The 12,500-nt window shown below is 49.6% G+C and overlaps 1 protein-coding gene across 1 annotated transcript in view; it reads right to left on the minus strand.

Annotated features, from left to right (window-relative positions):
- The window catches only part of TMEM88B (transmembrane protein 88B), a 46,195-nt gene extending 42,736 nt beyond the window's left edge, over positions 1-3,459 (minus strand). The window contains exon 1 of the mRNA XM_015406196.1: positions 3,190-3,459. Coding sequence (XP_015261682.1) covers positions 3,190-3,459 — 270 coding nt within the window. The remainder of the gene's footprint in view (positions 1-3,189) is intronic.
- Positions 3,460-12,500: the final 9,041 nt, after the last annotated feature.

A 12,500-nucleotide genomic window follows, 5' to 3' on the forward strand; every position in this document is an offset into this window, starting at 1 on the left:
AAGAAGAAGAAGAAGAAGAAGAAGAAGAAGAAGAAGAAGAAGAAGAAGAAGAAGAAGAAGAAGAAGAAGAAGAAGAAATTGGGTTTATACCCCATCCTTCACTTGGGAGTCTCAGAACGGTTAACAAACTCCTTCCCCTTCCCCTCCCCACAACAGACACCCTGTGAAGGTAGGTGGGGCTGAGAGAGCTCTTTCCAGAACTGTCCTTGAGAGAACAGCTCTGAAAGAACTTGTGACTGACCCAAGGTCACCCAGCCGGCTGCAAGTGGAGGAGTGGGGAATCAAACCGGGTTCTCCCAGATTAGAGTCTGCACACTTAGCCACTACACCAAACTGGCTCTCACTGACGCACTCAGTTTTCCTCCTCATTGACTACAACAAGCCTTCGAGGTTGGCCAATATTATTCTCTCCCCGTTGAAGAAGTGTAGCCCCAGGCTAAAAGAAGAGCAGTTTGTCTAACGCTGCCTGCTGCGGACCGGGCACAGATAAGACTTGAATTAGGGATATCTATTTTTATTGGCAGATGTTTTGCTGTCTTCTTTCATCCTTTTGTGGACTCATTTGTACCTTGCGCACACGTCGTATAATTTTAGCACGCCATGTGTGTTTTTATGTACGATGCACCTCATTTATTGGTACCACCGAATGCCTAATGTTGATTTATTGATCCACAAGCAGTGCTGAAAAACGAGAACAGTTTCTGGAGTGAAGATTCCGTGCCCAAACAGAAAACGGTGGGCCTTTAACCTGCGCTTGCCCCCCATGGCAGGAAAACACCACCGTTGTCCAGAATGTTATTTTCACGACCCATGCTTCAAAATCAGGTGGCTGTTTCGCATCCAGAGTTTAATATGGGCCAAATCCCCACTTAGGGTGCACCCAAAGAATCTGTGCTCCTCCCTTGAGCAAGCGAAGGAGTAACACAGAATGCCTCTGAGCATGTACAGATTACTGGGGTTGCGTTGTGCTGATGTTGTGTGTTGGGGTTAAAGTGTTGGACTAAAATCTGGGGGTTTCCCATTCAAGTCTCCATTTCTAGGTGACCTTGCGCCACTCACACACTCTCAGCCTAACCTACCTCACAGAGTTGTTGTGAGGAATAAATGGAGGAGAGGAGAACAGTGTAAGTCACGCTGGGTCCCTGTTAGGGAGAGAGACGGGATAGGAACAAAGCAAATAAATGAAAACGGTCTCAAGCAATGCCCCCTCTAAGTGGTGGAGTCTTGTGAGCAAAAATTCTACTTTGTGAGCTACTGGCATTAAAGTTGTGAGCGAGCAATTTGGCTACTGCATAAATCAGTTTGCTCTGGAGCCATCCTTCCTGAGCGGAGACAAAAATGTGTGAGCCGGAGGCTAAAAAAACTGGGAGCTAGCTCACATTAACTCAGCTTAGAGGGAACACTGGTCTCCAGGCTTTCAGATCTGCTTTCTCAGTATCCTTCGTGGCTGGTGGCTACAAGACACCCCACCAGTGTTCCCTCTAAGCTGAGTTAGTGTGAGCTAGCTCACTGTTTTTTAGCCTCTGGCTCACACATTTTTCTCTTAGCTCAGGAAGGATGGCTCCAGAGCAGTGTTCCCTCTAAGCTGAGTTAGTGTGAGCTAGCTCATAGTTTTTTAGTCTCTGGCTCACACATTTTTCTCTTAGCTCAGGAAGGATGGCTCCAGAGCAAACTAATTTATGCAGTAGCCAGATCACTCGCTCACAACTTTAATGCCAGTAGCTCACACAGTAGAATTTTTGCTCACTGGACTCCACAGCTTAGAGGGAACATTGCTCCAGAGCAAACTAATTGATGCAGCAGCCACATCGCTCGCTCACAACTTTAATGCCAGGAGCTCACAAAGTAGGATTTTTGCTCACAAGACTCCACGACTTAGAGGGAATATTGCACACACACACACCCACTTGCTTGGCTGTGGAAAGCAGGAAACAATTTTTCACTGGGTTTGTGTTTTTTAAATTGCTTTTGGGCAGATGTTAAGAAGGGGGGTTCCAAGGACATGCTGTGTGATTGTGGGGGGGCTGTGTTGGAGGGAGCAGCTCAGCATGCCTGAACATCGGGGGGGGGGTGCTACATCACTCTAAGTGTGTATAGGTGGTATCTCCTTGAATGAGGTTCCTCTCTTTGTCTTACACTGGGAGCTGCCCTCTGACCCCTCCTCCCTCTCACTTTGTCCTCTCCCTCCCTTCCCATGGCCTTCCACGGAGCCATGTTTCTGCTGGTCTCTCCAGTAGAGACAACACCCTCATCCTCCCACACCAATGATGCCGGACAAGCTGGCCATTTGGGATCTGGATCAGTCTCTTCTTTCTTTCTTTCTTTTTGTGTCCTCCATGGTTATTAAGCATTTTTTATAAGAAATTTTTATTTTTGGATTAACATGTTCAACATTTAGCAAACAACCATCAAATCCATTCCTTTTGACTCTCCCCCCCCCTTTTGGCGGCTTCCCGCAATGCTTCCCCCTGTCCACAAATATTTTTTCATGTCAAGGTAACAGTTATGCTTACAATTAATACAATTCTACACTCTGACCTTAATAGTTATCTAACTACAGTATAGTATTCTTAACGTCCCAGTTTCTTTCTAAATATTCTTTTAAATCTTTCCATTCTTCCGGCTTCTCTCTCTCTCTTTTCAACTGCAACCGGAATGTGAGCTGGATCGACTTGAACAAACGTAAGTTTACCTTTTTTTTTGCAATTTACTTCTTGAGAGATTTATCTACTGCACTCAGGATCACGCTCCTATCACTGGGAAAACTCTGCTATATTAACCAAATCGCCCCATAAACTGACTCTGCTCGAACGGCTTCCACTGCCTGCCTTGGGATTTGCCTATCCATCCATAACTCAACTTGCATAGTTCGCAGTCGTCAGACGTCACAAAAACGCTCCAAGTCTCCTCCATTCTCGCCTCACAAAGGGCCTAGCTGTGTGGCACAGTAGCCCCTGGAACTTCCCGCCACTTGAAGTGGGAAGAGGGATCTTTCTGTCCCCTTGAGCCTGTTTTCCATTCCAAGGCATACCCTTGCAACATGCCCAGGAACACCAAAGCTAACTGAGCCTCTGAGCATGTCCAGAGTGCACATCCCTCACTACGGAGCAACCACAGCCCGTCCTCCACGTATTTCGGTGCAGGGATCGAGTCTCGGGAAGGGAGGGGAAAGTTCTGCGTGTCACTTACCCGAGAGTGGCACTGGAAGCCGAAGTAGACCACCACGATGGTGGGCAGGAGGACCACGGAGAAGATGGCGGCGAGGAGGAGGAAGTTCAAGAGGAAGACCAAAGAGTTCATAGCCACCACTAGGAAAGTCCAGGCCCAGCAGCCACAGGTGCTGCGGCGCTCCATGGGCAGAAGCTGGTCCTCCATGTTGTAGGGCGGGAGCCGGGGGATCATCCAGGACGTGTCGGACAGACTGTCCCCGTCGAAGTCATCAAACTCCCGGTCAGACATCTCGGAAGGAGTGCAGGAAGGGAGCCCGGTTGCCTTTCGGCTGTCCTGCTCGTTCACGCACACCCACCTGGGAACTCACCAATCAGTCTCCCCTAGCAGAGAAGACGGTGCCGGTGGACATCCTGAGAATATGTGGCTGGCTGGCCTCTGTTGGAAAGTGGACCTGGGGGTAGGCTGGCTTCAGGGTCGATCCGGTTGGGTTTTCCCTGTGCCCTTCTGGTGCGACTGGCCACTGAGCATCCACGGGTGGAGAAGGTCCTACTGGGGCACTTGGTAGACTTGTGCAGCACCGGGCGGTGGGCTGGAGACGGGAACACTCTCCGGCTGGTCTTCAAGCCACAGTGCGCCAGCTGGAAGTTCGGAAGGAAGCAAAGTGGAGGCTCTGGCCGCCTGGTGTCCGGCTGCAGGAGACCAATGTTCCCTCTAAGCTGAGTGAGTGTGAGCTAGCTCACAGTTTTCTAGCCTCCGGCTCACACCTTTTTGTCTCGGCTCAGGAAGGAGGGCTCCAGAGCAGACTAATCTATGCAGTCGTCAAATCGCTTGCTCGCAACTTTAATGCCAGCAGCTCACAAAGTAGGATTTTTGCTCACAAGACCCCACGGCTTAGAGGGAACGTTGCGGGAGACCCTTCCTTTCGCAGACGCCCCTCCTTGCCAGAGGTGCAGGAGTGCTTGAGCCATTCCAGTCCGGCGTCCACTGCACTGCCGGGCTCTGGGGGCCACTCGCAGCCTCCCGATGCTCCAAGGCAGACGTTCGGAGAAACCCTCGCAGTTAGTGGAGATTCTCTCAGCTGAAGTTCCTGGGAAGGAAGCCAGCCCTTTGGTTTGGTTGGGGATCCTGCCCCTGCGACTCCGAGGCAACAAATGCGAGAGGACAGAAGCCCCCTTGAACAGGGGGATGCGGCTGTGGCGAGTTGGCGACCGAGCAGCGCGATCAGATGCTGCCTTCCCCTTCACAGCCAGCTCCGGTAGCTGGATGCTGCTGCAGCGTTCGCAGGCAGCTTCATTGAGCTTCTCTCTCTCCGCCAGCCAATCCTTGGTGACCGCTCCCCCCACCCCACCCCGAGCCTTACTACACGGGTTGTCCAGGCCCTAATGAGCGCTCGCCCAGGGATGACAGGGGCCAGGACTTTTGCCTCCCCGTGTCAAAGCCAGCCACTAAGGGGAAGGTGGCAATGTGGAAGGGGGAAATTTCTGGGGTTAGTCTGGGGAGGGTGGGAAAGGGAGAGTGAGGGCTTTCTGCCGGGAGGTTCAGTCCTGTTCCGCTTTCGTGGTTAAGTGCGCAGACTCTAATATGGGAGAACCGGGTTTGATTCCCCACTCCTCCACTTGCACCTGCTGATGTGACCTTGGGTCAGTCACAAGCTCTGGCACAGCTGTTCCTGAAAGAGCCCTTTGTGTCAGAGTTCTCTCAGCCCCACCCACCTCACAGGGTGTCTGTTGTGGGGAGGGGAAGGGAAAGGAGTTTGTAAGCCGCTCTGAGACTCCAAGTGAAGGGCAGGGTATAAATCCAATCTCTTCTTCTTCTTCTTCTTCTTCTTCTTCTTCTTCTTCTTCTTCTTCTTCTTCTTCTCTGTTTGGCGGATGCCTGTGCCATTCGTTTGGCAACGGAACACGATGCCCCAAGTAAACCATGCCGTAAAAATCGATTTCTGTCATTTTTATCCAGCCCTTTCTCCAGGTAGCTACAAAGCCCTCTCCTCCCTTGCCTTATTGTCCCAGCGACCCCAGGAGCTGGGATGCCAGCCTCCAGGTGGGACCTGGGGATCCCCTGGAATGACAGCTCGTCTCCAGGCCACAGAGATCAGCTCCCCTGGAGAAAACGAGCGCTTTGGAGGCTGGACTCCAGGGTATTGTCGCCCACTGAGGTCCAATGCTCCCTCTAAGCTGTGGAGTCTTCTGAGCGAAAATTCCACTTGGTGAGCGACCGGCATGAAAGTGGTGAGCGAGCGGTTCTGGCTGCTGCATAGATCCATTTGCTCTGGGGCCCTCCTTCCTGGGCGAAGACAAAAAATGTGTGAGCCAGAGGCTAGGAAACTGTCAGCTAGCTCACACTCACTCAGCTTAGAGGGAACACTGAGGTCCCTGTCCTCCCCAGGCTCCACCTCCAAATCCCCAGGAGTTTCCCAACCTGGAGATTGGCAACCCTACGCCAATCTCCTTGCCTGGCAACCCGACCTGCAAGGTAGGCTAGACTGAGAGAGCATGACTAGGTAGCCTGAGAAAGAGTGATTAACTGCCCTGAGCACTTCCTTGCCTGGCAACCCAACCTGCAAGGTAGGCTAGTCTGAGAGAGCGTGACTAGCTAGCCTGAGAAAGAGTGATTAACTGCCCTGAGCACTGCCTGGTGGGGAAAGCAGAGCGATGAAAATTGGATGGATGGATGGATGGATGGATGGATGGATGGATGGATGGATGGATGGATGGATGGATGCCACCCAGTGAGCTTCATGCCTAAGTGGGTCATTTGCACCCAGTTTGGTGTAGTGGTTAAGAGCAGTGGACTCTAATCTGGAGAACCGGGTTTAATTCCCCCCCTCTTCCACATGCAGCTGGCTGGCTGACCTTGAGCCAGTCACAAGTTCTCTCAGAGCTCTCTCAACCAGTGTTCCCTCTAAGCTGAGTTAGTGTGAGCTGGTTCGCAGTTTCTTTAGCCTCCGGCTCACAGATTTTTTTTTGTCTTGGCTCAGGAAGGATGGCTCCAGAGCACATTAATTTATGCAGTAGCTCCTCACAACTTTAATGCCAGTAGCTCACGAAGTAGATTTTTTTGCTCACAAGACTCCAAAGCTTAGAGGGAGCAGCCCTGCCCCTGCCTACCTCACAGGGTGTCTGTTGTGGGGAGGGGAAGGAGATTGTAAGCTGCTCCGAGACTCCTTCCGGTAGTAAAAAGTGCGGTATAAATCCAACTCCTCTTCCTCTTCCTCCCCCACCTCCTCCTCCTCCCCCCAGATTCTAACCTAGCCTTCCAACTACTACAAACACACAGAAGCTGAAGCGGAAAAACTCTCCATAACCGCACTCTGTAACTGATTATACATAGTTTATCTCTGCTCCAATTCTCCTGCTCCATACCTTTTTAAGATCTAAGCAGCTATTCAGCTTGTTTGCTTCATTTCATGGAGGACAGACCTAGGCAGGGCTATGAGTCATTACAGCTTAAACAGAACCTCCATGTTTAGAGAGAGTATATCTCTGAATGCCAGGTGCTGGGGACCAGCAACAGGAAAGGAGAAATGTGGCTCAGTGGCAAAGCATCTGCTTGGCATGCAGGAGGTCCCAGGTTCAATCCCCGGCATCTCCAGCTAAAAGAGCTAGCAATAGGGGATGTGAAAGACCTCTGCCTGAGCCCCTGGAGCGCTGCTGCCAGTCTGAGTAGACAATACTGACCTTGATGGATTGATGGTCTGATTCAGTAGAAGGCAGCTTCATGTGTACTTCTTTGGGAGGAAAAGAAGTGGGAAAGAAGACAAATGTTTTTAAAATAAAAATAAAAATACAATATCTTATTTCCTAGGACCAGCCAGGTTGTTACAGAGCAGCGAGCAAGCTTTTGGGTTCCTCAGAAGTCTTCATCGCCCTGGCTGTGCAACCTGGCACGGTTTGGCCTTTAGTAAAAACGTTTGAACTATGGTGCTGGAGAAGACTCTCGAGAGTCCCTTGGACTGCAAGGAGATCAAATCAGTCAATCCTAAAAGAAATCGACCCTGGCTGTTCCATGGAAGGCCAGATAATGAAACTGAAGCTCAAATACTTTGGCCACCCAATGAGAAGGGAGCCCTCACTGGAGAAGACCCTGATGCTGGGAAAGATTGGAGGTCAAAGAAGACGGGGACGGCAAAGGATGAGATGGTTAGACAGTTTCATAGATACAACGAACATGAAATTGAGCAAACTTCAGAGGACGGCGGAAGACAGGAAGGCCTGGCGTGATCTGGTCCATGGGGTTGCGAAGAGTCGGACTCGACTGTGCGACTGAACAACAACAACAAAAAAAGCCATCCAAGGAAGAAAGCAGCAGTTAGCAGAAAGGGAGCCCTGCCTGGATAGCCCAAGCAACCCGATCTCATCAGATCGCAGAAGCGAAGCAGGGTCGGGGCAGGTCAGCATTTGCATGGGAGATCTCCAAGGAAGTCCAGGGTTGCTACGCAGAGGCAGGCAATGGCAAACCACTCCCGAATGTGTCTTGCCTTGCAAACCCTACAGGGATGCCACTTGTTGGCTGAGATTTGACAGCAAAGGTCTCTTCAGGACCTAGGAGAGCTCCCAGGAAAGGCAGGCGTTGATCCATCACAAACAGAACCTCATGGGAGCCCACATTTTCTGAGGGCAACATCTGGATGACCACCAGAGCCCTGCTTCTGAGCCAGAGAGAAGATAGTCTTCCTCCCATTGTAGATAAGGATGCCACCAAATTCCATGTCCTGGTTTCGGTTCTCCTTCTCCCTGGGCAGAGAGAAACAGCGATCTTTTATTTACATGCCATTTTCGGTTTCCTCCAACGTTCCCCATCGGGTGCACCCATTTTTTTCAGAATTATTTGTGCAGTGATAACATTGGTATGGTACGTATCAGTGGCAGTCATGGCATTTGTCAGTTGTCTAAAAGAAGCGGCGATTCTGAGCAGCCATTTTCTAATTTTTTTTGTTCCTAGCATCCCTTGGACTGCAAGGAAATCAAATCAGTCAATCCTAAAAGAAATCAACCCTGACTGTTTCCTGGAAGGCCGGATACTGAAGCTGAAGCTCAAATACATACTCTGGCCACCCAATGAGAAGGGAGCACTCACTGGAGAAGACCTTGATGCTGGGAAAGATTGAAGGTCAAAGAAGAAGGGGACGGCAAAGGATGAGATGGTTCGACGGTGTTATCGATGCAACGGTGTTATCGATGCAACGATGCAACGAACATGAAATTGAGCAAGCTCCACAGGACAACGGAAGACAGGAGGGCCTGGCGTGATGTGGTCCATGGGGTCACAAAGAGTCGAACTCAACTGTGCGACTGAACAACAACAAAAGCATCTAGCGTTCCAAGATATACTGCTTCTGTACATGGAGGTTCCCTGTAACTCTCATGGCTGATAACCACTAATGCCCATCCTGCATAAAATTAAGCTTTAAAGAAAACCACAATGACACGAATAGCAACAGATCTAGGGGACGAATCAGAGGGCTCCACCTTTGCCAGAATTTGACATCCTCTCCCCCTCCTTCCTTGACTTGCCTGCATAACTAATTGGGCAGCACAGCCATCCACTAAATGTTGCATTCTGGGAGAGCGTCCGTGCTTGGTATCTTTCCCAGGGGCTTATGCAGCTGGCTGCCCATTAACATGCTATTCGCCCAGCCCCCTCCCAACACCTCTGCTGTGCCTTCTAGGCTCATTAAAGGCAATTGCGCCGCTAGGACCCTGTGGGAGCTTGGTGTGGCTTCTGAGAAGTGAAAAATATGTTTTTCCCCCTCCCACACTTAAACAATCCGAATGACATCTGAGCGTCTAGAAAAGCAACGAGAAAGGAAGCCGATTTATGGACTCTTTGCTCTACGGCTCAAGTTAATGCAAGCATTTGCTGGCGGATGGGGTTGCCACCTCTGCGGTAGGAAATACCTGGAGATTTTAAGGGGGTGGATCAGGAACCAAAAAGATCCATTCATAACCGATATAGGGCCAATTACTAAAAACTATGCATAACCTAAATGTTATGAAAAACACATTTATTTATTGTTCAAATGGTTAAAGACGTTTACGGGCCCATCTGTAGCCTCACTACGGCATAAAAAGGCAAAGTATAGAAAAGGGAACTATTATTTGGGGGTGGAGCCTGGGGAGGGCGGGGTTTGGGGAGGGGAGGGACCAATGCCATAGAGTCTGCCCTCCAAAGCAGCCATTTTCTCCAGGGGAACTGGTCTTGGTGATCTGGTGACGAACCAGGTGTTGAGATGCCAGGGCTTCTCTTAAACCTCCCTGTGGCACATCTGGATGATAGTGGATGTGGGCCAAACAGATGTCTTAATTATGGATGGTTCTACATTCCTACTCATTTAGAATTTCTCCCTGGATTTTGGGATCCCAAATCACCTGACCTTGGCACGGAAATGGAATCTATGACTTCGGAATTCCCCGTTGTTCCGGTTTCTGTTTCTGAAATTTCACAAGGCAAGCATGTATGTCCCGTTTGCCACAGGTTTCCGTTCTTAAAGAGCAACCTTCAGCAGCGTTGTGCCTTTCTAAATTCAATGTAACCCTGTTTGGGATTGCCCTGTTCAATTCATTTGAATTACTGTCAGCAAGCTACCAAATTTCTTTTATTTTGGTTTTCCTGTGTATGCGCTTGATTGCTTTCGCTTTCATATGTAGACCTGTTGATGCGCTTAATTGCTTAGTTGCTGGAACGTGTATATCTCTCAAGGCCACAGGTGGTTGCTGCTGGATCGTTGCTTTGGTGATCTCACGGAGGGCCGTGGGAAGGAGATATGTTATGCCGCCTAGAAGCGTTTGCTCCCAGGCCCGATGGCGTGTGCGGGAAGTCCCGCAATTGGGCCTCAGCTATTTGAATGTACTCTAACCTGTCATGCTCGTTGCTTTCCCCCCATTCCTAACAGTGATCCTGTACATGCACCTATAGCTTCAAATAAAGTAAAACCTTTCTGCAAGAGTGTACTTCATTGATGCTGTGGGGGAGCCTGACAATCACTCCCTCCCTTTTCTGCATTACCAAACGCCTTGCTAAAATACCACACAAAAGGCAATCTTGATGCAGCTGTGCATGCAGTTGCAGCAATATTCTATTTTTATTCAGTGTTTCAGTAATGCGCAGGTGCACAGGTGCACTCTGGTCCAATATTGCACAACAAGGATTGCGAAACAATAGAAAACATAGAGCTGGAAGGAACCCCAAGAGTCATCCAGTCCATCCCCCGGCACAATGCAGGAAATTGCCCTGAGTCTGAGGTTCCTTTCATGGGCTTTTTTGTAAGTCTATCACAGAGGGGGAGCGAAGGAGCAAAGGAATGAAAGCTGTTCCAAATTGCACATGATACAGATCTGGAATTACTTCTAGCATTTCTCCGAGTTAAGCCAAAATGCAAGAAGACTGGAACTGTGCTGCAAAGTACATTTCCTGAACAATATCAATAGCATATTCATTTCGATATTGACTGCTTTATGGCTGCTTTATTGTTATTTGCAGGGTTATCATGACCTGCCTTAGGAATCTGGAGCGCAAGGTAGAAATATTTTTAAATAACATCTAAGGGGATGGAATCCTCCTGTCCCTAGAGTAAAAGATCCTCGCAGCCTGCGTTGCGTAGGTTGCTCTGGGCTGCGCACACACTGATCAGTTTTTTTAAAAATGCGTGCCTCAGCTTTCTACCCAACGTGGCTTTTTAAAAGCCTTTAATACTAGAACCAGATTTTAACTATAGAGCACATTCAAAAGACTGCAGCGGGCCTTGAAATCCTCAATAAAGCCCACTGCAGATTTTAATGAATCGGAGGATTTGTACCTGGAACCTTAAAAGGGGAGCGGTGGCACAGAGGATTTATCCTCTGGTTATAATAGTAACATCTGAGCTGAACAGGCTTGCTGTCAGTTCTACCCCCCCGCTGGTGTGAGCTGCCAGCCTTGTCCCCAGCTCGCCGTCTACCCAGCGGTTCGAAAGCTTCGGCAAGTAGATAAAATGGGTACCGATCCTTAGAGAGAGTGGGCGCAGTGAACCCCCCCTCTCGTGGGGTGGAGCGGTGTTAGCCGGCGAACAGAAGTCCAGCTCGCTTGATTGGAAAGCCTAGAGAGATCTCCTCGGCGTGAAGAAAGCCTGTAATGGGCCATCCGGCCAGGCGATGGCAGTGTGGTGCTACAACTCGAAGGAGTCTGGAGAAAAGCTGACGCCATCAAACCCAGCCAAGGAAAAATGACGTTCCGGATCACGTCTCATCTGCATCTGAACGAAACCCTCGTCGGCTGTGAATGTGTGCAATTTAAGATGTATATATGTTGTCCTCCCTTACCCCACAAAGCATTGTTAGTCCCTCATGATAAATTAGTAACTGTAAATCACTCAGAGCCAGCAAGTTCTGCAGGATTGAGCGATCAATAAATTGAAAGATGATGATGATGATGATTATTATTGTTGTTGTTGTTGTTGTTGTTGTTGTTATTAAAGATACCACAGAAGGCACCAGGCAAATAGTCTGGGGGTGCCATTCCATTGTGGGGGTGCCAATGTAGAGAAGACCCTGCCTCTGGCCTCCACCCATCTAACCTCCATTGGCTGGGATGATCCCAGAATATGGGCAGGTTGACTGAGGGGAAGGCAGCCCTTCAGATACCTTGGTCCCTTTACATGATGTGTCCCCTGGCACTACCAAATTATGCCACACATGCCTATGCCCGAGTTCGGGGGCAAAAGAACAACGCTTTTGCAAATGTGCAGGAGGGCATGTTAACATATTTGGTCGGGTCCTACACATCCCTTTCTCCAAGTCTTCCTTTGATGGAGAAACAGTTCCAGAGCAATGTAATCGAGAGCCAGTTTGGTGTAGTGGTTAGGAGTGTGGACTCTAAGCCGGGAGAACCGGGTCTGATTTCCCCACTCCTCCACATGCAGCTGCTGGTGTGACCTTGGGTCGGTCACAAGTTCTCTCAGAGCTGCTCTCTCAAGAGCAGTCCACAAAAGAGCTCTCTCAGCCCCACCTACCTCACAGGGTGTCTGTTGTGGGGAGAGGAAGGGAAAGGAGATTGTAAGCTGCTCTGAAAATCCTTCAGGTAGTGAAGGGCGGGGTATAAATCCAATCTCCTCCTCCTCCTCCTCCTCCTCCTCCTCTTCTTCTTCTAATCTGGAGCATCTCCGACAGAGAGAGGATTGGAAGATGGCCATTTGGAAGCTGGCTTGACAGACGATCAAACACGGGCCAGTTACCAAGTCTGTTTGGTTTGGCACTAAATGACTCAAATGGCCACCGAGCAGTCTACCATCAGCTTTTTCCAAAACTGTGCGTGCATGAAAATACTGCAGAAGCAAACTGAACGTCAGCCATGAA

The sequence above is a fragment of the Gekko japonicus genome, unplaced genomic scaffold (assembly GCF_001447785.1).
Source record: "Gekko japonicus isolate JY-2015 unplaced genomic scaffold, Gekko_japonicus_V1.1 scaffold1133, whole genome shotgun sequence".
Classification (NCBI taxonomy): Eukaryota; Metazoa; Chordata; class Lepidosauria; order Squamata; family Gekkonidae; genus Gekko; species Gekko japonicus.